This window comes from Sminthopsis crassicaudata, chromosome X, assembly GCF_048593235.1.
Source record: "Sminthopsis crassicaudata isolate SCR6 chromosome X, ASM4859323v1, whole genome shotgun sequence".
In the NCBI taxonomy this organism is placed as follows: Eukaryota; Metazoa; Chordata; class Mammalia; order Dasyuromorphia; family Dasyuridae; genus Sminthopsis; species Sminthopsis crassicaudata.
In genome coordinates this window covers 21,215,969-21,242,081 of record NC_133623.1, presented here as the reverse complement: position 1 = coordinate 21,242,081, position 26,113 = coordinate 21,215,969, and the positions used below count along the sequence as shown (strand labels likewise).

Below are 26,113 nucleotides of genomic sequence, written 5' to 3'. Positions count from 1 at the left end.
CCCAATTCACTGTTCATTGATGCCATCCTTCCAGTCTCTGAGGTCAGTTACTTCTGACAAACTTCTCCTTCTTCCCTCACCATACATAACCAGGCCCATCAGCTGACCATTTCTATCTTCATACCATCTCTCACATTCAACCCATTTTCCCCATTCAAACAAATACCACCTTAGTTCGGGCCCTCATCCATTGCTCACCTTCATTACCGTGACATCCTCTGATTGGGCTCCATGTCTCAAGTCTCTCCCCATTTCAGTCCACCGTCCAAACAGCTGCCAAACTGACTTTCTCTAAATGCAGATCACACCAAATGATTCCCCTACTCCACCAACTTCAACGGCCCTTTATTGTCTCAAGGATGAAATATATGCCACTGCTGAGCTTTTAAAGCCCTCCACAACCCAGCCCCCACCTATCTTTCCAGCCTCAGCTCATCACTTCCCCTCCCATGCTAGGTAAATTCAGCCTACCTACCTGTCTCTCTGTTTCTCACAAGGGACCCGCCATCTACGACCTCCATGCCTTTGCACTAGCTGACTTCCTTCACAGAAATGACTCCTTCCTCCCCTCTGCCTCACAGACTCTCTTTTCCTTTAAGGTGCAACTCAATCAACTTCAAGCAAGAAGCCTTTCCCGATCCCACTACTTTCTAATGCCCAATCTCCTAACTACACTGCATTTCATTATTTTGCAAATATCGGTATTCATTAACTTTATTTTTTTGCTGGATTTTTAAATGTACTTGTTGTCTCCTTCTGAGGAGACCTCTTTCTCTCTGTGTACTTGCATTCCCAGGGCTTAATAAATATTTGTTGATTGATATCTGTCCAAGATAGAATAATGATGGATGAGCTCTATAAAATGTCCATACAACTGTATATCGTAATCCAAACAAGAGACATTCTTCATCCACTTGATTATGCCAGTGTTGATAGTTACACTCATCTTCTGAAAATGATAATGGATCTAATTTTGGAGGCCCTACATGTTCTGAGGCCTGGTACATGGTACAGAATGTCACCCCCAAAGAAGACCAGCCATCCGTAGGAAATCTCTCACTGACTTGCACTGGATTTCTTCTGTGATGACAGCCAACACCTTTGTTGAGCCATTCTGCCCAATTTTATGCCTTGCATTCATTACTAAGGCTTGCCAAACAAGATTCTCTCTACTGGTGTATCTACAAAGCCTCGAGTATAATTTTGACATATGCGTGGCATTCGTGTTGTTGGAGAACCTTTAAAGTGGTATCTTGTTTGCTAAAGCAAATCAAATTATTTATAATAGTCTTTTTGAAAAGCCTTTTTAAAATACAATAATATATAGCAAAAAATAAAATAATATGCCTCTCTCAAACTTAAAAGAAGCCAGATTGAAGAAAAAAAAAAAAGAATGCCTATGTTCTAACCAATATAGCAGCATCCTTTTCTACCTGGCACAAAGAACTATCACTTTTGGTAGAGAAACAAGCCAACTGTTATTCACAGAGCTCCGTCCTTCTCTGGCTCTTCTTGAAGCCAGGTCTCCACAGACTAAGCAAAGCATTGAGAAAAGTGTCACAATGCCTTGATTTAATAAAAACTTATTTATTATATTGAAAGTATCAGCTTTCAATGAAATTGATATAAAATTCAAAATTTATTAAGCACCTCTGTCCTAGGTACTAGGGATATGATTTTTTAAAAAAATGAAAAAGAAGCTTGGTCTTTTAGGAGTTCACATTCTACTAGAGGCAGTGCAATAGTTAGAGGGCTGGGCCTAGAATCAGCATGACCTGAATTCAAATCCAGCCTCAGCTACTTTACTAGCCATAAGACCTAGACCGGCTCAGTTACTTCAAATGTAAAATGAAAAGCACTCCTCACAGAGTGCTAGAGGGATCAAAAGAGATAGACCTAGCCCAGTGTCTGGCATGAGTAGGAACTTAAATGTCTGTTCCTTTTCTCTTCCTCCTCCTACAAGATACATTTTAAAAGACAAGTAAATATGAGATAATTCAAGTAGCTGGAGAGAATACAAACAACTCAGAACAGGACCAGGAGAAGTTTTACCAAGAAGGTTAACACTTGAACCTTGACAAAAACCAAGTATCCCAAGAGACAGAGAAGTGTAACAGGAGTACATGTCATGCACAAGGGAGAACTCAGGCAAAGGCACTGAGGTGGGAGAGAAGCTGCTTAGTTCTAGAAATGGCTAGAAAGCCACTGAAACGTTTTTCAGCATGGGAACGACAATCTATGCTTGAGGAATCCCACACTGGCAGCTGTGGTGGAAGGACAGACTAGAGGCGGGGACGTCAACAGGCCAAGTAAAAGGTGATAAAGGTGGGAGCTAGCAAGGTGACCCAGGGGAGAAAAGGGAACCTTGGGAAGGGCAAATCCACAAGAAATGGCATGTGGCAAAGTTGAGTAACCAGAAGGATGCTGGTGGCCACAACAAAAACAGGCAAGCCCAAAAGAAAGGAGGGATGAGGCAGCAGAGAAGGGATCCATTCTGGACATGCCGAATTTGAAAAATACAGATACCTTTCCTAATTTGCTTGTCATATCCCCCTTGCTCAGAGAGCCACACAAGTCTTCTACGTAGCATTCCAATAAACCATAAATCACCTTCATTTGTATTTTCCGTTGACATTTTCATCTAGACACCAGTTTGTAAAACTGATATGCTACTCCAGGCTTAAGATGGCAAGGCTCTATTGTCCTCATGTTAAGTGGGATTCCAATTTTTTAAAAGACTAAATAACACACCTAGTCAAGTCACACTACCAATAGTCCTTTTGTTTTCTTTCAGAAAATCATATTTTTTGGCCCAGGATCTCAGGCTTTAGTCATATAAAAAACCTGCGGCAGAAAAAACCACAACCCTTAAACTTCCAGATTGGTATCATATAGCCTAAGGACTAAGTTTGGCCATCTCATCTGAAATCAGGAATTTCAAAGATCCATTTTAAATACTGCTGAAACAATACTCAATTCATTTTGAAGAATTTTTTTGGTAATACCTGGTGCGCATGTGTGTACACACACACACACACACACACACACACACACACACTTTCTAGCTGACACAGCAGAACCTGTTTTACTTCTAAAAAGATATTTACCATTTAGAAATTATATTTCTTTTAAATCCATTTCATTGAGTAAATAGATGAAATGGATTTAAAAGAAATACATCAGGGGCTACCTACAATGAATATATACATTCTTTTGTATAGGCCTAATTGAGAATGATAACTTAAATTATCCCTTAAGATAATTTACAAATCATTTCACAAATAAAGGAATTGCTTTATTCTTAAACATTTCTTCTTAAATAATTTGAAAAGATACTCTGCCTCAAAGAATATCATTTCAGGCACACAGATTCACACAAATAAAATCACAGATACATATTAAGTGGAAACATTTTTTTTTTTTAAGGCACCTTCTTAAAGAATGCAGCAAATAGGCAGATACAGTCATCTGAAGCAGAAAAAACTCAAATCTCACTTGTATTGATTTTGCTTCATGTCTGCTTCAAATCTGAAGAATTCTATATCAAAAAGAGCCTGGAAATCTTTTTCTATAAGCACACTACAGAAATTCAAATAATTAAGGTAGTCACAGAATCTACTGAAGATGCAAACTGTAGAGCTTGATCTCTCTTTACCTATGGATTTGAGGGTGGGGAGTAGAGAAGCATAATTATTACACTGGGGGGAAAAAAAAAACTTGCTGTGGATGGATCACTTCTTTAACCATAAGTAAATATTAGTTCTCAAAGTCAGTGTACCATGATAGCTTGTGATGAGGGTAAATGAGGCTGTAGCAACACAGCACCCTTTTCAGTTGACATTTTGTTACAAACTTGGCATAAGAACCTAGAAAAATATTTCAGAAGCTCATGGGATGTTATATGATCATATAGCCAACTTGCCCAGTCTAGGTTTTCCCCACCAATGTTCTAAATACTTATCTGTCTATGCAAAATGTTAGCGCTTTAGTGGGAAACTAAGGTAACAAAACAAAGATAGAAAAACTATGAATTCAACAATTTTAGGCATCTTTAAAATATTCTATAGGAATAAAACGATTAATTATTCAGTTTTCAAGATGCCCTTTCAATCTAAATCCTTAATGTTCAACTTCATCACTCACATCTATAATATTTGGGTTAGTTTTCCATGATATATTTTTAAAAACTGTATTAGTACCTGAAATTGATTTTTCCTAACACTATACTTACATAAGATAAACATAAAATAAAGTACTTACACCACTCCCAGCATATCGAACAATAAATAATAGATTCCCCTGACAGGACTTTGATGACCTGGCAAAGCCCGAGTGCTTTCAGCCAAAATCATATGAAACCATAAATCACTCTTTATTTTATAGAACATTTCAAAATGGATTCCTGCTTTCTACCTTGAAAGTCATTTCATGTGTTATTTATAACCAGTGAAGACCAGAATGGAAAGAAAATTGCATAGAACTAGAAAATTTACTGTGACTGCTTTTATAAAGGATAACTTCTTTTTAGGAAAAAAAATTAAAATTACTGACAAGGAAAAACTCACAAATACAACAAGCTTTTAGAGAGCCACATCCTTTCTTTATAACTTAGTCTCAAATACAGACCTTGTGCACTATCATAAACAACTGCAAACAGCATTAAGGCTACAAGACTGCCTGGCTGAGTGGAGGAGATGCCAAGTGGGAGCTGCAGAGCAAACTCCTCCTATTGCAAGCCCTGGAATCGAATGCCCCCTAAGATATTAAAGGCTGGATTGCAGCTGAAATGCCCATTTTTTCATTGCTTCCTATCATCGATTACATTATTAACATTTTGTTGCCTGGATCTGCTCCTTGGCAGTATTTAAAAGCAAAACGAAGACACGGAACAATAGTGGTACAGAATACTCAAACTTATACATAAATATGATGTGAACAGCTGAGTCTATTTTATCTGCAATTTCAATCACTTTGGTACCTTATATGGCATATTTTGGAGGGATGTACTCATTTCACTAAAGTGACTTACTATTTTCAGTCATAATACTATTTGGAACCACTGTAGGGTCTTCTCTAATTCCTTATATGTTAAAAACACGACTCCCTTAACTTACTGACTTGCTAAATATTAGTTAAAAAAAAAAAAACAAACCACACACTTCTGGAGCTTTTCTAATACCAATTCTATAGACATGAAGAATACTATGTGACATTTCCAGTGCTGAACCACAAGTCAGGGTGACCTAGAATAGGTATACTGTAACACGCCACTTCCCCTTTTTGAGTGTTGGCTTGCTGTGTATTAAAAAACGAGGGAATCAGACTTTATCATCTTCCAAGTGGCCCACGTCTCTCCAAGCTTGATTCTGCAATCCCTTGATGCTTTCTTGTCCAATGGCCCCAGCAACCTTGCTTTAGGACTTCATTCTCTCCTGTTACTCTCAAAAACCAATAAAAAGTCCCAGAAATTCCAAGATTCCAAGAACTAGCAACTGAATGAATCAAACCAGTAAATATTTTAGGAAAAATCTATGTGACAAAAGATTTACAGCCACATGCCATGAGAACCACTGACTAAAGAAACACGGCAATTACACAATGAAAGAAAAACATGCTTACTTCTGATTATGTACCCCTCTAGTTAGGTAGGTAATATGGGGGTTGGAAGGGTATTTGTTGGACGGGCGGGCAAAGTTGTCAAAATAACTGCCATCCATGTTTCTGTCAGAAAAGTTCCAAAAGTGTCTGCTTCATGTGCTAATAGAAGTCAAACAATTGTCTAAAATTAGGGAAAAAACACAATTTTTTTTTTCAGGTCCTGTGTTCCAATCACTAGTTTGGGAAATAAGAGTCTAGTATTTTATAAGTATATCAAAGCACACAGTTTATGACTTAAGGCAGCTAAGGTGGTGCAGCAGATAATGCACAGGGCTTGGAATAAGGAAGACCTGAGTTCAAAGTCAACCTCAGAAGCTTACTGTAGTCCTAACTGTAGGACTCCTAGCAAGTCACTAACCTCTGAATGCCTCAGTTTCTTCAATCTTAATTTAAGGATAATAATAATAACACTTATCTCTCAAGGTTGTTGTGAGGAGCGGTGTATAAGAGCAAGTTTTTATTATTATAATCTTAAAGGGTTTCATGGAAAAGAGGAAAGAGCTTTGGAGATGAACAGTGAAGTAAGCAGAACCAGGAGAATAATGAATAACTACAATAAAGTAAAGAAAAAAAACTTCCAACCACTCATCGATGGAGCAACCAATCAATCATGACTTGGGCACAACAGATCATGCTTTTTTAGCTGTTGGCAGGAGGGGTAGCCTACAGGTGCAGAATGAGGCATATATTTTCAGGTACAGTAAGTATAAATCTCTTTTACTAAGCTAATCTATCTCGCTTTCCTTAATTGACTATAGTTACTGATAACAAAATAGGACTTTTATTTTATAGGGCAGAGTAATGCACTGGAAAGTGATGGTGACTCAAAAAAAGGGAAAGAAAAGGAGAAAAAAACATCAATACAACATTAAAAACTGTAGAATGAGAGCAAAAAAGTTCAAGAGACAAAGACAATTTGTTAGTGTTAGAACTATCGTGTTAAATTCAATATGTACTTTTAAAAACCAAGCTATTTATAAGTCATTCACAGCTTCATATACAATCCTCTTTCTGTTCTTTGTAAACAGAAACGTTCATGTTTGTTGATGTTTAATGTCATTAAAAAAAAAAAAAAACCCACCAAGTGGAAAGAACATTAGATCAAATCAAGAGATTTGCTTACACCCCGAGCTCTATCAGTTGTATGATCCTGGGCAAGTCACATAATTCCTGTAAGTCTTTCATACATAAATAGTTTCTTTTTGCTAAGATAAAATAAGAATCCATAATTACATCAAGGAAAATGTTCATCCAAATTTAAGTAAGCTCACATCTCACCAGTTGTCACAAAATGACTAAAATGTACAGTGAGAAGTACAATATATGACTGAGGAAGTACAATGTAGACTTCAAGAGACTATAGAATCATAAATCAGGTCTTAAAACTAGGGGAGTGAATCCCAGGGCCACTAATGTGAACAATATTCTTGGACAAGTAACTTAATAAACTTAAAGAACCAAAAGTCAAATTTTACTGAATTTCAGAGAATTAAAGGTTTCCTTGGGAAACACATTTTTTTTAAGTGATCTCTATCAGACCTCTAAATTATTTAAAAAAAAAAAAACAAAAACTATACTACCTCAAACTTTTCTAATGAAAGTTTAATTCAGTAATGCCAATATTTGCTAAAGCCCTTTTACCATTCCAGGAAATGAAACTGGCAGCCAGGCTACAGTTAATTCTGCTTAATTTTCTTAAAAATAATGTTTATGTTCTATCAGTATGAATGACTAAAATGATCTTTTCACAGCAAATGGTATCCCAGTCCAGGTCTCCTCCCACCTAAAACACTAACAATATTTAACCTGTGATCGGGAAAGCCAATTTCTGTGGTAAGGCTATGCCTTACTTATGTGCCACACAAGAAACACGACCCTCACTGTATTATCCAGAAAGTCATGAAGTTAAAAAAGCTTCTGAATGAGACGGAGCAGTGATCTCCAAAACGTAATAAAATCACTGGATAAAAAGAACTAAGTGATCCTCAAAGATATAAAATGCACCAGAGGATCTAAACTAGTATCACCAAAACCATAGCTGATATGAAAATTGTACATTAAGAACATACAAGCTGAGCTTCAAATACATTCTACTGAAATTTATGACAGCACATTGTATATAAATCAATATTTCAAACTAAGTAATCTAAATTTAGTCTCATTCTAAGCTTACAGGAAAAATCCCCCTAGCCTCTTTCCCTTTTTGGTTAAACAAATAAAGAAAACCTAAAATTCAGACTGTTCCAAATTAATCCTCGGCTACCTCTGTGTGTGAATTTAAAACAAAGCAGGATAAACAGTAAGGTAACACGAAAGGCCAGGAGAAAATTATCATCTCCTACTTAGGCACAAACCTTTTCAGGCTAACCAGATTTTGCTTTTTGCACATTAAAAAGTTAAATATTAGCTTCAAGTACCTCAGAGAATTTTATAGAAAAAAAAATTATGAATAAAAACATTTTTGGACAACTTTATGGATAAAATTAACACTGCAGGCACAGATTCCTAATAAACAATTCCTGGAGCAGAATTTCCAGAAGGATGAGCCTTGTCCCAAGAAATCAAGGCAAAGGGTTCAAGAGAGCCATTTATTCGTTTTTTTTATTTTTATTTTTTTCCCCCAAAATGATCAATACCGTGCTATTGTTTAATTATTTCTAGTATGTGTTTTAATTTTTTTAAAGATAAATCACACTGAAATAAATAGAGCCGGGCATCGTTCTCCAATTTCTTTTAAAAGAAAAATCCATACATTATCATAGTCTTTTAAATCAACCTATCAGCCTATTTGTTGAGTCCAGTCAGAATTACATGCAGCTTACTTGGGTAAGCCAGATTCCTTAAGAAAATGGTTAAGTCTCTTAAGTTTACTCAACCTAGAGCCACATTGAGAGGCAAGCTTCCAGAAACAGAAAGAAAGCAGTCTTTCTGCATTCTTGGCCACGTCGGACAACACAGCTGGAATAGAACGTTCAATTCCAGGTGTGTCTTTTAAGGGAGGACGTGGACAAACGACCCCAAACAGAGGAGGTTAAACAGGATGGTAAAGGACCTCAAATTCATTCCATATGAATACTAACTGAAGGAACTATGGAGGTTTAGTCTCAAAGGATTCTCCCGTAGACCGTGTTCCACTCATTCCATTTGATTTCAGAAAGCAAAACTAGGAGCCATGAGTGGATCAGCCAAAGCAGGGAGAAACTTGACAACCAACATGGAAATTTGGGAGATAAGGATGGTGAGGGTTGGGGAAGTAGTCACTTGCTCAAGTTTGCAAGTGACTGAGTCAGAAAAGGAAGCCAGGTCCCGTGACTAGTCCAGCACAGGGGGGGAAAAGTTCGGTTGGGCTTGATGCCAGGAAAAAAAACAAAAAAACAAAAAAACTTCCTAACAATAAGAGCTACCAAAAGGGAAAAGGACTGAGAGTGTAGGGGTGGCAGTGGCTGAGGTCTCCCCTGGAAGTCCTTAAGGAAAAGCTAGATGACCACTTGCCAGCCAAGTGGCATTCAAGATTCTTTTCAAAGCATTAGTGGGACTACTAGGCCCCTGAGGTCCTTTCTACCTCTAGAATTCTGGGATTACACATCAAAAAAGATGGACAGCAAGGCATATAATGAGACCATGACACTAAGTCTGAAATTCACTTTAATCTTGAACATTTATTGAAAGCCTACTGAATGCAGAATACTATGCTATGCATAAGGGAAATACCAAGGATACATATGACAACTCAAGGCACGTCAACAAGCAATTATTAAGTGCTGACTAGTTACCAGGTACTGTTCTTGACAATCTGATAAGGAAATAATCAAACTACATAATAGTTATATATAGGGCTTTAAGGTTTGCAAAACATTTTGTATATATTATTTGAATATCACACACACACAACCTTGTGACACAGGTTCTACTACTATCCCCATTGTACAGATGAAGACACTGATGGAGGATGTGACAGCTCTTCCTGACAAGGCAAGTTATCCTCCTTGAGAATAAGACGTATATTTATCATATTATAATAAGAACAAGAAAAGCATTTAAGCTTTGCAAACCAATTTCCATATGTGAACTCACTTGGAGCTGAAAGGAAAAGTTATTTATTATCCACTTTGAGGAAGAGGGATAGGGAAGCTTCCCTGGAGAAGGCAGGATTTGAGTCAGATTTTAAAAACTAGGTAGGAATTCAACAGGCAAATTGGAGAGAGTATTCCAACACAATCAGAAAGAAAGCAGCAGCATTTGGCTGGAGTCAATAATGAGTGAAGAGAACAGCACCATACTGTGAAAGAGCCTGAATTATGGGCAGAGGGAGCTGAACTTCATGTAGGAAGCAACAAAATTCCAAAGAAGATGTTTGAACAGATGAATGATGGTTAGATCTATTACTAAAGAAAACCATTAGGGCAGTATAACAGCAGATTATTTAAGGATTAGAGAGGAAAGATGGGAGAATAGTATGGAAGATCTGTTAAATTATAAGGATCATCCTGAAAAGTCTACCATCAATCATTCCAGACATAACAATACCAAAAAATGACAGTGATTCCCATAGACCAACAGTTTTCAAACTTTTATGGTCTCAGAACCTCTTTACACTCTTACAATGATTGGGAAGACTCCCAAAGGGCTTTTATTCATGTGGGGTTGTATACCACATGAAAAATTAACATCTTACTATTACTATGAAAATAGATTTAGCCCCAGTGATCACCTGAAAGAGTCTCTGGGACTCCCAGGTATCCCCACATTGGACTTTTGTGAACCACTGCCCAAGCCACAGATGGGCAAATCAGCAAAAACTGCACCATGGCTCAGGTAAGTCTTTGTTTATTTCATCATCACTTACCTTCTGGTGAAAAGCCTCTTTAAAGTATATGTACCACTGATGCATTGCTGGTGGAGTTGTGAAAGAATCTAACCATTCTGGAGAACAATTTAGAACTATGCCCAAAAAGTTCTCAAACTGTGGATCCCCTTTGATCCAGCAGCGTTTCTACTGGGCTTATATCCCAAAGATATCTTAAAGGAGGGAAAGGGACCCACATGTGCAAAAGTGTTTGTGGCAGCCCTTTTTATAGTGGCGAGAAAATGGAAACTGAGCAGATGCCCATCAATTGGAGAATGGTTGGGTTGTGGAATATTATTGCTCTGTAAGAAATGACCAGCAGGATGAATACAGAGAGGACTGGAGAGACTTACATCAACTGATGCTGAGTGAGATGAGCAGAACCAGGAGATTATTGAACGCTTCAACAACAATACTGAGGATGGATTCTGATGGAAGTGGATATCTTCAACATAGAGAAGATCTAATTCAGTTCCAATTGATCAATGATGGACAGAATCAGCTACAACCAGAGAAGTAATACTGGGAATTGAGTGTAAACTGTTTGCACTATTGTCTTTCTACCAAGGTTACTTTTACCTTCTGAATCCAATTCTTTCCGTGCAACAAGAAATTCAGTTTTACACACATATATTGTATCTAGGATATACTGTAACACATTTAACGTGTATGGAATTGCCTGCCATCTAGGGGACAGGGAAGAGGGAGGGAGGGGAAAATTCCGAAAAGAAGTGAGTACAAGAGATAATGCTATAAAAAAAAAAGTATCCATGCATATGTACTGTCAAAAAAATTATAATTATGAAATTAATTTTTTTAAAAGTATATGTACCACAGGGCCACAACCAGTCTATTTACTTTTCCAACAATGTACTTAGAATACATTATACCTGAAGGGGCAGTTATTAATCCTGGAATCAGAGAATGAGGACCTACCAAAAATTTTTCATTTGAAAAGGTTCATTTCTACTACAAATTCTTCTGTCCAATAACCACTACTACTCATATACTACCCATACATACTACCATCCACTTTAAGGTTCCCAAAGCATTTTTTCATAACTACCTGCTACCAACAAAGTCCAAGAATAAGAGATAGAAGGAGAAATTCCATTTAAAAAAACTGTAGATAATATAAGCTACTTAGGCATCTACCTGCCAAAACAAACTCAGTAACTATAAAAACACAACTACAAAACATTTTTAACAGAAATAAGAAGGTGAACAACTAGAGAAATATTAATTGCCTGTGGTTAAGCCGAACCAGTACGACAAAAATTATTATTTTACCTAAATCAACTTACTTATTAAGTGCCATACAAATCAAATCATCCAAAAATATTTTATAGAGCCAGAAAATATTATAACAAAAAATTTATCTGGTCAAAAATATCAAATGAATTAATGAAAAAAAAATGTGAACAAAAGTGCCCTAGCTTTATCAGATTTCAAACAGTATTACAAAGTACTAATCATCAAAATCATCAATTATTATTGGATAAGAAACAGAGTGATAAATTAATTGAATAGACTGGGTACACTACATTCAGTAGATAATGACCACAGTAATCTGTTATTAAATAAACACAAAAATCCCAGCTTTTGGGACAAGAACTTACTATTTGAGAAAAACCATTGAGAAAACTAGAAAAGAATTTGACAGAAATTACATCTTATGCTGTAAACCATTATAAGGTCAAAAAGGGTACATGATTTAGACACAAAGGGTAAGATTATAAGCAAATTAGGGAAACAGAATAATTTACCTGTTAGATTTGTGGATAAGGGAAGGATTCATGACCAAATAAGAGCTAGAGAACATTACAGGATGTAAAATGGATAAGTTTGATTACATTAAATTAAGGAGGCTTTATATAAAGAAAACCAATTAGAAGGAAAGCAGAAAACTGAGAAAGGGATTTGCAACAAGTTTCTCTAGTAAAGACTTCATTTCTCAAATATATAGAGAAGTGAGTCAAATCTATAAGAATACAAGGCATTTCCCCACTTGATAAACAGTCAAAGGATATGAACAGGAAGTTTTCAGATGAAGAAATCAAAGCTATCTATAATCATATAAAAATGCTCTAAATCAATTTTAATTAGAAAAATGCAAAACCAAACAAATCTCTGAGGTACCACCTCACACCTATCAGATTGGTTAAAATAATTGAAGATGGCATACTCAGAATGCAGAATATCAAAGAAAAGGAAAATGGCAAATGTTGGAGCAGATGTGGAAGAACTGGGATACTAATACACTGTTGGAGGTGTAAACTGATCCAACTATTCTGGAGATATATTTCGAGCTATGTTCAAAGGGCTATCAAATTGTGTATATCCTTTGCCCCATAAATATCACTACTAAATCTATATCCCAAAAAGATTAGGGGAAAAAAAGAAAGAAAGAAAAGGACCTATATGTAAAAAAATCTATCTAGCAAGTCTTTTTGTCATGGTAAAGAATTAAGAAGTTGAGAAGATGCCCATCAATTGGGGAATGAGTGAACAATTTGTGGTAAATGATTTTGATGGAATATTATTGCACTATATGAAATGACAAGCAGGATGCTTTCACAAATACCTGGATTTACATGAACTGATGCAAATGGAAGTGAGCAGAACCAGGAGAATATCTTACACAGTAATAACAAAACTGCATAATGATCAGTTGCGAATGACTTAGCTAATCTTAGCAATACAAAGATCCAAGACAATCCCAAAGGACTTGTGATGAAAAATGCTATCCACTTCCAAAGAAAGAACTGCTGGAATCTAAATGAAGCATATTATTCTTTACTTTCTTTATGGGGAGGGGAGGAAAGAATTGTGTTTTCTTTCACAACATGACTAATACAGAAATGTTTTGCATAACTGTACATATATAACCTACATTAAATTGCTTGCCCTCTCAAGGAGAGGGTAGAAGAGGGAAGGAGGGCGAGAATTTGGAACTCAAACTTTTTTTTTTTATATTTTAATAGTTTTTATTTACCAGATATATGCATGGGTAATTTTACAACATAGACAATTGCCAAACCTTTTGTTCTAATTTTTCCCCTCCATCCCCTCCCCCAAGATGGCAGGTTGACCAATATATGTTAAATGTGTTAAAGTATAAATTTAATACAATATATGTATACATGTCCAAATGTTTTGCTATATAAAAAGAATCAGACTTTGAAATAGTGTACAATTAGCCTGTGAAGAAAATCCAAAATGCAGGCAGACAAAATTAGAGGGATTGGAAATTCTATGTAGCGGTTCATAGTCATCTCCCAGAGTTCTTTCGCTGGGTGTAGCCAGTTCAGTTCATTACTGCTCTATTGGAACTGTTTTGGTTCATCTCCTTGTTGAAAATGGCCACATCCTGGGGAAATTGGGACACTAATACATTGCTGGTGGAGTTGCGAAAGAATCCAGCCATTCTGGAGAGCAATCTGGAATTATGCCCAAAAAGTTATCAAACTGTGCATACCCTTTGACCCAGCAGCGCTACTACTGGGATTATATCCCAAAGAAATACTAAAGAGCGGAAAGAGTCATATATGTGCCAAAATGTTTGTGGCAGCTCTTTTTGTTGTAGCTAGAAACTGGAAGATGAATGGATGTCCATCAGTTGGAGAATGGTTGGGTAAATTGTGGTATATGAAGGTTATGGAATATTATTGCTCGGTAAGAAATGACCAGCAGGAGGATTTCAGAGAGGCCTGGAGAGACTTAAATCAACTGATGCTGAGTGAAATGAACAGAACCAGAAGATCGCTCTACACTTCAACAACAATACTGTATGAGGATGTATTCTGATGGAAGTGGAAATCTTCAACATAAAGAAGATCCAACTCACTTCCAGTTGATCAATGATGGACAGAGGTAGCTACACCCAGAGAAGAAACACTGGGAGGGGAATGTAAATTGTTAGCACTAATATCTGTCTGCCCAGGTTGCATGTACCTTCGGATTCTAATGTTTATTGTGCAACAAGAAAATGATATTCACACACATGTATTGTACCTAGACTATATTGTAACACATGTAAAATGTATGGGATTGCCTGTCATCGGGGGGAGGGAATAGAGGGAGGGGGGGTAATTTGGAAAAATGAATACAAAAAAAAAAAAAAATAAAAAATAAAAAACATAATTCCTTCAACCAAAGAACATATTATCCATAAGGTATCACTTTATGTTTATAAATCAATCAAAGGCAATTTATGTCTCAAAACACTAAAGTTACACTTGTTTGGTATACAAATAAATTTTGATATTAAAAAAAAAAAAAAAATGGCCACATCCATCAGAATTGATCATCATGTAGTAATGTTGAAGTATATAATAATCTCCTGGCCCTGCTCATTTCACTCAGCATCCATTCATGTAAGTCTCTCCAGGCCTTTCTTAAATCATCCTGCTGGTCATTTCTTACAGAACAATAATATTCCATAATATTCGTATACCACAGTTTATTCAGCCATTCTCCAATGGATGGGCATCCACTCAGTTTCCAGTTTCTGGCCACTACAAAGAGGGCTGCCACAAACATTCTTGCACATACAGGTCCCTTAACCTTCTTTAAGATCTCTTTGGGATATAAGCCTAATAGTAACACTGCTGGATCAAAGGGTATGCACAGTTTGATAATTTTTTTGAGCATGGAACTCAAAGTTTTAAAAAGCAAATGTCATTTTTACATGTAACTAGAAAAAAATAATTCCCCCCCCAACAAAACTACCACCAAAAACCCAATGGCCAAGTTGTCACTTAGGTTTTTCTTCTGTATGCTATCCTTGTGATCAGATTTTTAAAAATAAGTTCCAATATAATGATACTGGTGCAATTATATTTTGCTAGAATGAAAATTAAAACATTACACCTTCGAACTTTAAACATCATACCTTTTCTGTCAGACAATTATAAAATCTTAGATGCCTCAAACCCCCTGTGATCTGTAAAACGTGAACAGGCACCAGCAACATTTTAAAAGACTAATATCATTTTCCAAATCATTCATAAACACATCAGGAACATTCCGGAGTTTGTTTAAAAAACCTTGCATGGAAGTTGGAAAACAGATGATTTGGCATGAGGTTAACAGGTCAATTATATGGAATTATAATTATTTCTGTGTATCGGGAGTTTATGTTAAACATGAGAATGTAAGAGTGAGCAGCAGTATTTGATTTTAATTGCTAAAGACTGGGTTATCCAAAACATCATGAGAACACTGGAGAAAATGAGAAAATGAGATGAGGCTAGGGAACTGAAACTCCTGCTACAGAGGGAACTTTAGTAACAGATGCAGCCCTCTCTGAGGGATTGGGTTAAACTTATGATTTACAGGATGGAGTCGGCTTCTCTCAGGGACTCTGCTCCAGAGTTAGATAACTCTCTTTACCTTTCCAGGTATTGAGAGCACAAGCCACACATCCCCATCAATATATGGCTGAAGAATTGCAAAGCATTTTTCACAGAAGCAGCACATTTGAAGGCTTTTTTTAGCTCCTTCACTATCCCTTACACTGACAAGGCAAAATTTCATATAAAATCCCAAATAAGACAAAAGGTAAACATGTTCCAAATCTGTAGGCAAAACAAAGGATAAATAACCCTAGCTAGTCAGCATGACACAATGGAAAGCTTCTGCAGAAAATGTATCCATACTTTAACATATTAAACATGTATTGGTCTACCTGCCATCTAGGGGAGGGGATGGGGGGAAGGAAGGGAAAAGTTGGAACAGAAGGTTTTGCAAGGGTCAATGCTGAAAAATTACCCATGCATATGTTTTATAAATAAAAAGCTATAATAAAAAATAAATTAAAAAAAAAAAAAAAAGAAGGAAATGTACAGCCCCCAAATGAGATCATAGGAGAGCAGTGCGGTAGGAATGGGAGCAAGGTTGCTTCTCCCTCTTGGCCAAGGGAAGATGAATCAGGCACTTGAGCAAGTCCACCAACCTACAAGGAGATCAGTGACCCCTTGTCAATAGGCAACTGGACAATGAAACCTCAGAAGTCATCTAATATAATCCCCTTATTTTGCAGGGGAGGAAAGTGAGGCCCCAGAGAAGTGACATCACTTTCCCAAGGTCATATAGAAAGGAAGTAGCAGATAAAGGATTCAAATCTAGCTTTATTCAACACACTGCAGTCATGAAAAAGGGGTAAGGTGATGGGGCACACGGGTGGTAAAAGCAGCTGAAGAGAGTATTACGACGTCTGTGTAGAAAAAAATGGAAACACATTAAGAGAGTCAATCAGAAAGATGCGTCTTCCTCATTGCTTCTCCTTGTGATGGTCATTGGGTTAACACTCTGCAGACTGTAAAAAGGGCGGGGGGGGGGGGGGGGGGGGCCCGAGGGGAGGTTTGGGTATAAAGGCCTAGGGGAACGTGGTTGGCCACAGGATTTCATCTACTCCAACTCTCTCATTTTATACATGAAGAAACTGAGACATCAGGAAAAAAAAGATTTGCCTAACATGAGAGAGAGAGGAGAGGCCTTCTCTGGAGGTTCATCCCAATTCCAAAGCCATTGGTCTTAGAATGTTAATGATCTAATCACAATGTTGCAGACCTTCCCACTGCAAAGGGATAAACTGAGAGCCAAAGAACTGGACTTCTATATGCAACTCACTTTATTTTAAATAGAAGTGATACAATGGACAGAGAAATGGGTCTGGAGTCAGGAAGATGTGAGTTTAAATCTAGGCTCATACAGAGGTTAGCTGTGTAATCCTAAACAAATCACTTAACCTACTGAGCTCAGTTTCCTCAACTGTAAAATGAGGATGAGAGCACCTAACCCCCAGGATGGTTTAAAGATAAACATCTTTGCTTTGCAAACCTTAAATGTGTTACATAAATGTTATTATATGCATTTTGTGATTTTTTAAAAAAATCTTTTTAAAAAAAGTTTCTCCCAAGGGAGAACTAGAGACCATTATTGATCACAAAATAGAAAATTTTGCTTACACCAAATTAAAAAGTTTCTGCACAAACAAAACTAATGCAAACAAGATTAGAAGGGAAGTAACAAATTGGGAAACCATTTTTACAGTTAAAGGTTCTGATAAAGGCCTCATCTCCAAAATATACAGAGAATTGACTTTAATTTATAAGAAATCAAGCCATTCTCCAATTGATAAATGGTCAAAGGATATGAACAGACAATTTTCAGATGATGAAATTAAAACTATTTCCACTCATATGAAAGAGTGTTCCAAATCACTATTGATCAGAGAAATGCAAATTAAGACAATTCTGAGATACCACTACACACCTGTCAGATTGGCTAAGATGACAGGAACAAATAATGATGAATGTTGGAGGGGATGTGGGAAAACTGGGACACTGATACACTGTTGGTGGAGTTGTGAAAGAATCCAACCATTCTGGAGAGCAATCTGGAATTATGCCCAAAGTTATCAAAATGTGCATACCCTTTGATCCAGCAGTGCTACTACTGGGCTTATATCCCAAGAAAATACTAAAGAAGGGAAAGGAACCTGTATGTGCCAAAATGTTTGTGGCAGCCCTTTTTGTAGTGGCTAGAAGCTGGAAGATGGATGTCCATCAATTGGAGAATGGTTGGGTAAATTATGGTATATGAAGGTTATGGAATATTATTGCTCTGTAAGAAATGACCAGCAGGAGAAATACAGAGAGGCTTGGAGAGACTTACATCAACTGATGCTGAGTGAAATGAGCAGAACCAGAAGATCATTATACACTTCAACAATGATACTGTACGAGGATGTATGCTGATGGAAGTGGATATCTTCAACATAGAGAAGAGCTAATCCAATTCCAATTGATCAATGATGGACAGAATCAGCTACATCCAGAAAAGGAACACTGGGAAATGAGTGTAAACTGTTATTTTTACCTTCTGAATCCAATTCTTCCTGTGCAACAAGAAATTCGGTTCTACACACATATATTGTATCTAGAATATATTGTAATATATTTAACATGTATAAGACTGCTTGCCATCTGAGGGAGGGGGTTGGGGGAGGAAGGGAAAAAATCTGAACAGAAGTAAGTGCAAGGGATAATGTTGTAAAAAATTACCCATGCATATGTACTGTCAAAAAAATGTTATAATTATAAAATAAAATTAAAATTAAATAAAAAAAAAGAAAGAAAAAAAAAGTTTCTCACAGTTTCATAGAGGAGAAAATCTGATCTTTCCATGATTCAGGATCATGATTACAAATAACAAGTCACAGAGTCTGAAAGCTAAAGGCACTAAGTGTTAATTCCCCATTTTCCAGAGAAGGAGTCCAGAAAAGCTCAATTATTTGATCCAAGGCATTCAGCTCATTAAAAGCAGAGGAAAGACTAGAACTTGTGTCTCCTCAGTCCTGGTCTTCCTACCTCAAGTGTTAAGCTAGTCATTCAGTGGTGACCAAGAAGACTGTAAAGCAGGAGGGTAAGGGGGATGGGGTGGGGGTCACGCATTTGTCCCTATGCAAAATGGTGAAAAACTGCTGGGCGTTAAGACCTTTTTTCTTTAACTTTTTGTCCTCTCCCATGTTGTCAGCTTGATTTATGTCAGTACATGATATACCTTCTAGTTTGTCGTGTTTAGTACGTGCTAAACTAAGGGACAAGAACCTCTTGTGTGTTAGAAGAGCAAGTTACTAAAGCTTGAATGAAGTTGGTAGAGTTCCTCAATCAATGAAGCAAAGGAAATTTTAGCACATAGACATCCTGTTACCTATTTTTCCCATTCTCTCACCACCCAGGTCATTTTCCTCCTCCCAAATCTTTCCAAGCTTTTTATGGGAACCTTATATAATTAGAAAAGTTGAAAGGAAAAGAAGAACCTTCTTTTTCAACCTGGACCCTTTACAACATCCCCACCAAATATCCTTCCAGCAAAAAAGAATCCGCTGCCTCCTAAGGTGGCACACTCCACTCTGGGACATCTCTAGTTGCTACAAAGAGCTACCTAATGGCAGCTTGCACTTCTACTTCTAGTTCTGCCATCTATGGCCAAAAAATCCAAATCAAACGCCCCTTTTACATGCCAAACCTTTTTAAGAGCCTGATAAGCTTCTCTCCCCCAAGCTAAATATCCCCAATTCTTTCAGCTGAGCCTTGGATGGCATGATATTGAGGTCCTTCAATACTCTATTACTCATCATGCTCTAATTGATCAATATCCTTCCTAATAAAGGCACCTAGACCTGAATATAATACTTCAGAGATGATGTGACCAGAAAGGAGTACAGTTGGGCTATCACCAACTTATTCCCGGATCATCATGGGGAATCATTGACTCATGGTAGCCTTCATCTTATATTCAGATTTCAGTTGAGTAAAAACCTCTCATTTCTTTCAGATCAACTGTATGAGCAAAAGAATCTTCTCCATCTTGAACTTGAGATAGTAAATGTTTGACACCAAATCTAAGAGCCTGTCAGGATATCATTATGTCCTCATGGCCAACTAATGTGTCAACTAGGCTTTCGTGGATTTGTCATCTATGTATCTGATAAGTATGTCCTCTATCCCTAGAGCCAAATCATTGAGAACTGTAATAGAGAGCTATCTATATCCATCCCTTCCTAAAGTTTTAGGACATGTAGTTTTTCACAAAAGAGTCAGACAGGACAGGAAAGCAACAGGCCTTTATTATGGCACATTTTAACACACACACACAAATGAAGGCCCAAAGCCTTAAACCAAACACCTTGGGTCAGGGCCATGGAGAAACACTGGGCAATGGGATAGACTGGAAAGGGAGGGGTTCCAGGGCAAAGGATGCATCCACATCTGTTGCAAGAGCCTAATGTGATGGTCTTCAGGGGTTACAGAAGAATTAAGTGTGTGGGGGCAAAAGGGGCATAGTCAGCAATGATCTTTTGATGAGGTTGTCTTCCACTTTGGCATACCCAAGTTCCATCAAACTTTCCTCTTCCTAGTTGATGAGTAGGATGGCTGGATTCTCCTTCTCTTCCACATGCCAAAGCAATTCTGCATTTTACAAAGAGGGGATCACAGAATTACAGAATGGGAAACAGAAGGGACCTTAGAGGTCACACAGTCCAACCTCCCAATGTTATAAATGACAAAAATGAGGTTTGAAGAGGTTCAGTGATGAGATAATAAAGAGAAAGTACCAAAAGAGCAACATCAATGTGAATTTTATTATGACATAAAGTAATGTGGCAGAAAAAGGATTCAAACTCAAACCCTGTGACTACAAATCTGATGGGTGTCCCAGCTCGGATGTCCTATGCTCAGAGACACTTGAGATTAAGATGACAAAACGAATTTGGGAAAGCTTTCAAGAAAAGGCAAAAGCAGAGAACATATCTAAAACAGAAGCAGCCTGCCAAAAGGGAAGCTTATGGGTCTCAGAGGCTTGGGATATTGTCAGAATAGCAGGGGCCAAAAGCAAAACTCTAGGACTCTACTACAAACCAGCTTCTAAGGACCATCAAATCATGGGCATGGCCATTTAACTAGTTCTAGATGTGCTTCATTGTATTATCATCCAACCTACATCAATCTGTTCACTCCAAAACAGCATGAGAAATGTGGCTAACATCTGGAAAAACATCTACAGTATTTCTCTTCATCTACCAATATAAAAACCCAGAGGTTAACTGGAGATGCTCTTCTTGAAAAAGCCACTGTGACTTTGTAAGAGATTCACTAACAATTCTTTTAATATGTTCTAGGACTCTGTCAGAAATCTAAGACAAGCCAACAGGTCCATAGCTGCAGACTCCTCTTTCTTCTCTTTTTTTCAAACTTAGACAATATTTGTGTCTCTTCATTTGCCATCATTTATCAAAGATTACAGACCGAGTTAAAAATCACAGCAACAATTTTTTTCAAATCTGTGGAAGTACTTCATGTAAATTGGTGACTAAGCAGTCTTGAGCAGAATGCTCTCCTCCTATCTATCTCTGTATTACTTTCACCTTTGTGTCCCCCTTTTAGCTATCCTTTTTATTATTTGTTTGAAGTTGCTCGGATATCAAGGTTTCTATCATCAATTTGGATCTCAATATCAGTGACTTTTGTTGCTGTACGTAATCCCTGGAACAACAAAAATGACAATCCCTCTCTGACTAAAGAGATGGTTTTAGGAGACTAGAAAATTTAGTGACTAGAAAATTAATCAACATGATGCTGAGCCTCTCAAAAATTAGTTAAAGTGGTTTTTGGATAGCAGCTATAAAGTCTACCATCTCTCTTCTATTCTGAGCCTTACCACCTTAGCAGATCCTTGTCACAGCTTGAAGTTAAACCATTATAGTCTTTGTGAACCTCCATGTCACAAAGAAGCGGTAAAGTAAGGTTTTAGGAAAAGTGAGGCACCTACTTATTGAATAAATGAATCTCTTTTGGCTACTCCAAGGCCCTTCTTGCTTACATTTAGAGTTCGTAGCTGTTTTCTATATAGTTAAGATTGTACCTGTATGTTTGACCTCTAACCCAAAATTCTTTCCTATACCCCACAAAATAAAATGTGCATTAACATGAGGGTGAAGGGAATGAAAAAAGTGGCCACTAAGGAACAGAAGTTCCATTATTACTTTAAAAAAAAAAAAAAAAAAAAAAAGATTTCAAAGGCCCTCTTCTCTCCATGAGTACCTTGAAGTCAGACAACCTATTTCTTCCTAACGAGAAAAGTGGCTCCTTCCTTTTATGTTTTCACTGTCTTCTCTATTTTATCTCTACTTAAAAATTATTTTATTAGCGTCCACTTGAAAACTCAGTGCACTAGCTGCATTTCTGTGAGGGGGAATGGGTGTAATTTAAAAGGATGCACACAGAATTGTTTCAGTTTTAAAAACATAATTTCCAAAGAAAACTCTCTCCCTCTAATTTGGTCCAACAGAAATTAACAAAGATCAATAGAATTTTTAAAAAGACTCACAGACGACTTTATCTCATAAAAATAAGTGTCTTCTTGGTGACATTTTAATGAACTAAATTTCCAAAAAGAAATATTGCATCTCGATACATTCTACTAAGCTTCTGTTATATTTATGATTAATGTGTTAAATAAAAATGCTGCTTTTTCTATGACTCATTCAACTAATGCACTCAGTAATGGAAAATTAATTCCATGAAATTCTTTCATAAGTTGCATTCAAAATAAAACCAAATCAGTTCAATTAAATTAACAAAGCAAATTTTAATTTTTCATATTGAAATGTAAGCCCACAAGTGTTCATCTGAGCTCTTTTTGAGCCAATTCTACAGCTATAACACCTATTAAGTAGCAAATTCTTAGAGCCTAAAAGAAATCAGTATCCCTAATAGAATTTAAATGTCTTTATTAAGAGAAATTTTAAAATGTATGGCTGAATGTGAAATTTAAATGGATGTTAAATAAATTCTTCTCATACAAACAGGAATAGTGTTTTCTCTGACTACACCAGATTCTTCCTGTAGTAATATTCCATTATCAATTATGACATTTTCCTACCACCAGAATTCAATTTCCACAGATTCAATATAGGAAAAGTTCCATACTATCAATTATATCATTACACAAAATGTTTATTCCAAGAATAAGCATTATATAATTAATTAGAGAATTAATGAGTCTAAGGAGTTAACCTGAAACAGAAGAACAAAAACCTTATACTGATTTCAGAAACTTAAAAAAAAACCATACAGAAGTAAAAAAATAATAATACCACAAACTAAATTGGATCTATTTTCACTTTTCAGGACAAAGTAGGCAGAATGAAAGGGAAATTTTAGAAGGGTTTCCATTTTTTTCATCTCCTCCCTTCACCTTCTCCAAAATGAACACTAATTCCACTTGGCTTTCATATAATATCTATTCTCTGGAAATATGCAATGCATTTCCGGCTATGTATAACTGCAGTAATGAACCCACATTAAGTTGTCTTCTTGGAGAAATGTCCTGTGAAACTTCATTCACCTTAACCCTGAAGAGATCATGTGCAATATTGCCAGAATCAAGGGAATAAAGCATCCTAGGGGTTTCTCTCATCTCTAAGCACGTTGGCTATGAGGTAGTCCCATTCAGTAAATCTTTCAGAAGGTCTGACATAATTAGCATACTTGCATTTTTAAAGGAAAGAAAGTATCAGTTGTGTCGTCGTCGTCCTCCCCCCCCCCCCCCCCCCCCCGCAACAAAAGTTCTCTTCTTCCTCAATGAGCATCTTACTTGAGGCGTGAAATAACATACCAAGGCAGACAAATCACAGATAAGGACAGCCCATCATTCAAATTTGTTCTCAGAAAACTTGATAGCGAGTGGGCCGGCGGGAAAACAAAATGTTTTACTGGAATTGGAGAAAACTCATTTTCGGTCAGGTGGGAAAGTGAACCTCAAGTTTAAAAAAAAAAAAAAAAAGTTGGGGCTGTCTACATCCATCCGCCCCCACCCCTGCCTTTGGCCTCCAACAAGCACCAAAGATCTAATGTCTCCCTTGCCCCAGCAGTTGGCAATCTGGGGCAGTACAAAGCAGCTCCTGAACGCCTGCTTGGAGAAATCGAGTACCTGAGAACCGCCAGAGCCGGGAGGGAGGCAGAAACAGTGGGCAAAGTTCCCAGAATGCAGCCTACGAGGGGAGGCCTAGCGGAACCTCTCAACACGAGCCGCCCAAGCCCAGGCCGGACCGGCGCCACAGCCCCCCACGGCAGTCCAGAACCCAACATCCCGGGTTTGGACTTCCGATTTGGAGCCAGGCTCCTGAAGCAGTTGGCCCCAGCCCCGCCTCGGGCAGCCCCAGAGAAGCCCTGAAAGTCCTCGTCGGACACCGAGGCCTACCGCCCGTCTAGAAGTCACGGCCCGCCCGAGGTCAAGTCCCGAAGCTTTACATACCGGTTCCTATCACCACCACATCGAACTCCGAAGGGAGTTTGTCGGCCATCTTGACAGTGGAAGAGTCAGCTGACACGGCTTGCCGGAAATGACGTCTGACTTCTTCCTCCGCAGCCAGGGACGGCAACGCGGTTCCTTCTGGGGATCGTAGTTCGTGGTGGGTGAGGTAATTTCGAACCTAGCTCTACTCAGCAAGCCCAATACCTAGGTGGTTGAGGTGCAGAGAGAGAAAGAGGACCTGAAGGGAGGGTCACCGAAGTTCACATTCAGCCTCAGGCCTGGTAAACTGTGGGAAGCTTGGTAAATCGCTTCGGCCTTCTTTACTGTCTCCTATTGTAGGATAATAATAATATTGTAAAAACCTCACTGTTGAAGTATTAAACAGAGTATGGGTCTGAAAGAACATTCCAGAACGTGAGTATAATAAACTGGAAAATGACTAACGTATTTCTATATTAGTTTGCATACTTTAAAGAAGGAATACTAGAAAAGGCAGTGCCCAGTAGTGATTACAACATCTTTACCAAGACAACTATGGAGGATAAGACCTGGAAATAACCTTCCTTCTTCACACAACCCTCTTTTTCCTTTTTAAATTTTAAACAGATGAAGAAACTGAATGAAAGAACAGCAATAAGAACCTAAAACAATGTCTTTCTCCACCACAAAGTACCTCAGGTTTTAGTTCTAGAGACAACAACCAGGATTAGTGCCTTTTTTCAGTACAAGGGACCTCAAGTGTTAGTTCTCCAGACACGAAGCTAAGTTAGTGTCTTTCTCCTCCACACAGTACCTCAAATTTATTTCTGCCGACAAGAACCTGTGTTGGTGCCTTTTTTCAGTACAAGGGACCTCAAGTTTTAATTCTCCAGACAAGACCCTGAGTTAGTGTCTTTCTCCTCCACACAGTACCTCACGTTTTGTTTCTGCAGACAAGAACATGGTTTAGTGTCTTTTTTAACCACAAAATACCTCTGGGTTTTGTTCTATACACAAAAACCTAGGTTAGTGTCTTTGTTCACCAAAAATTACCTCAAGTGTTAGTTCTCCACACAAGAACATTTGTTAGTGTCTTTTTTTTTTTTTTTTTTTTACCACAAAGTACTTCAAGCTTTAGTTTTCCATACAAAAACTGTGGTGAGTATTGTTTTCACTACAATGTGCCTTATGTTTTTGTTCTCCAGACAGGGACCTGGGTGAATGTCTTGTTTTATCACGCAGGACCTCAGGATTTGGTTTTCCAAAGAAGAATCTGGTGAGTGTCTTTGTTCACCATAAAATACCTTAGGTTTTAGTTTTCCACACAAGAACCTGTGTGAATGTGTTTTTTTTTTCACCACAAAGTACCTCAGGATTTAGTCTTTATTCACTACAAAGTACCTCAAGGGTTAGTTCTTCAGACAAGAACCTGAGTTAGTGTCTTTCTCCTCCACATGGTACCTCAAGTTTTATTTCTGCAGACAAGAACATGGGTTAGTGTCTTTGTTCACCACATAGTACCTCAAATTTTTCTCCACTGAATTACCGGCGTGAAAGTCTTTTTTTCACCACATAATACCGCAAGTTTAAATCTCCAGACAAGAACCTGTGTTAGTGTCTTTGTTCAACAAAAAGTACCTCAAGTTGTTGTTCTGCAGAAAATAAAACTGTGTTAGTGTCTTTCTCCTCCACACAATACCTTAAGTTTTATTTCTGCAGACAAGAACATGGGTTAATGTCTTTTTTCACCACAAACTACCTGAGGTTTTAGTTCTCCAGAGCAGAACCTGTGTACTTGTCTTT

At 37.6% G+C, this 26,113-nt stretch overlaps 1 protein-coding gene across 1 annotated transcript in view; it reads right to left on the bottom strand.

Moving 5' to 3' along the window:
* CHM (CHM Rab escort protein) overlaps positions 1-24,419 on the bottom strand; it is a 175,450-nt gene extending 151,031 nt beyond the window's left edge. Inside the window, exon 1 of the mRNA XM_074278021.1 lies at positions 24,332-24,419. Coding sequence (XP_074134122.1) covers positions 24,332-24,380 — 49 coding nt within the window. The 5' untranslated portion in view covers positions 24,381-24,419. The remainder of the gene's footprint in view (positions 1-24,331) is intronic.
* Positions 24,420-26,113: the final 1,694 nt, after the last annotated feature.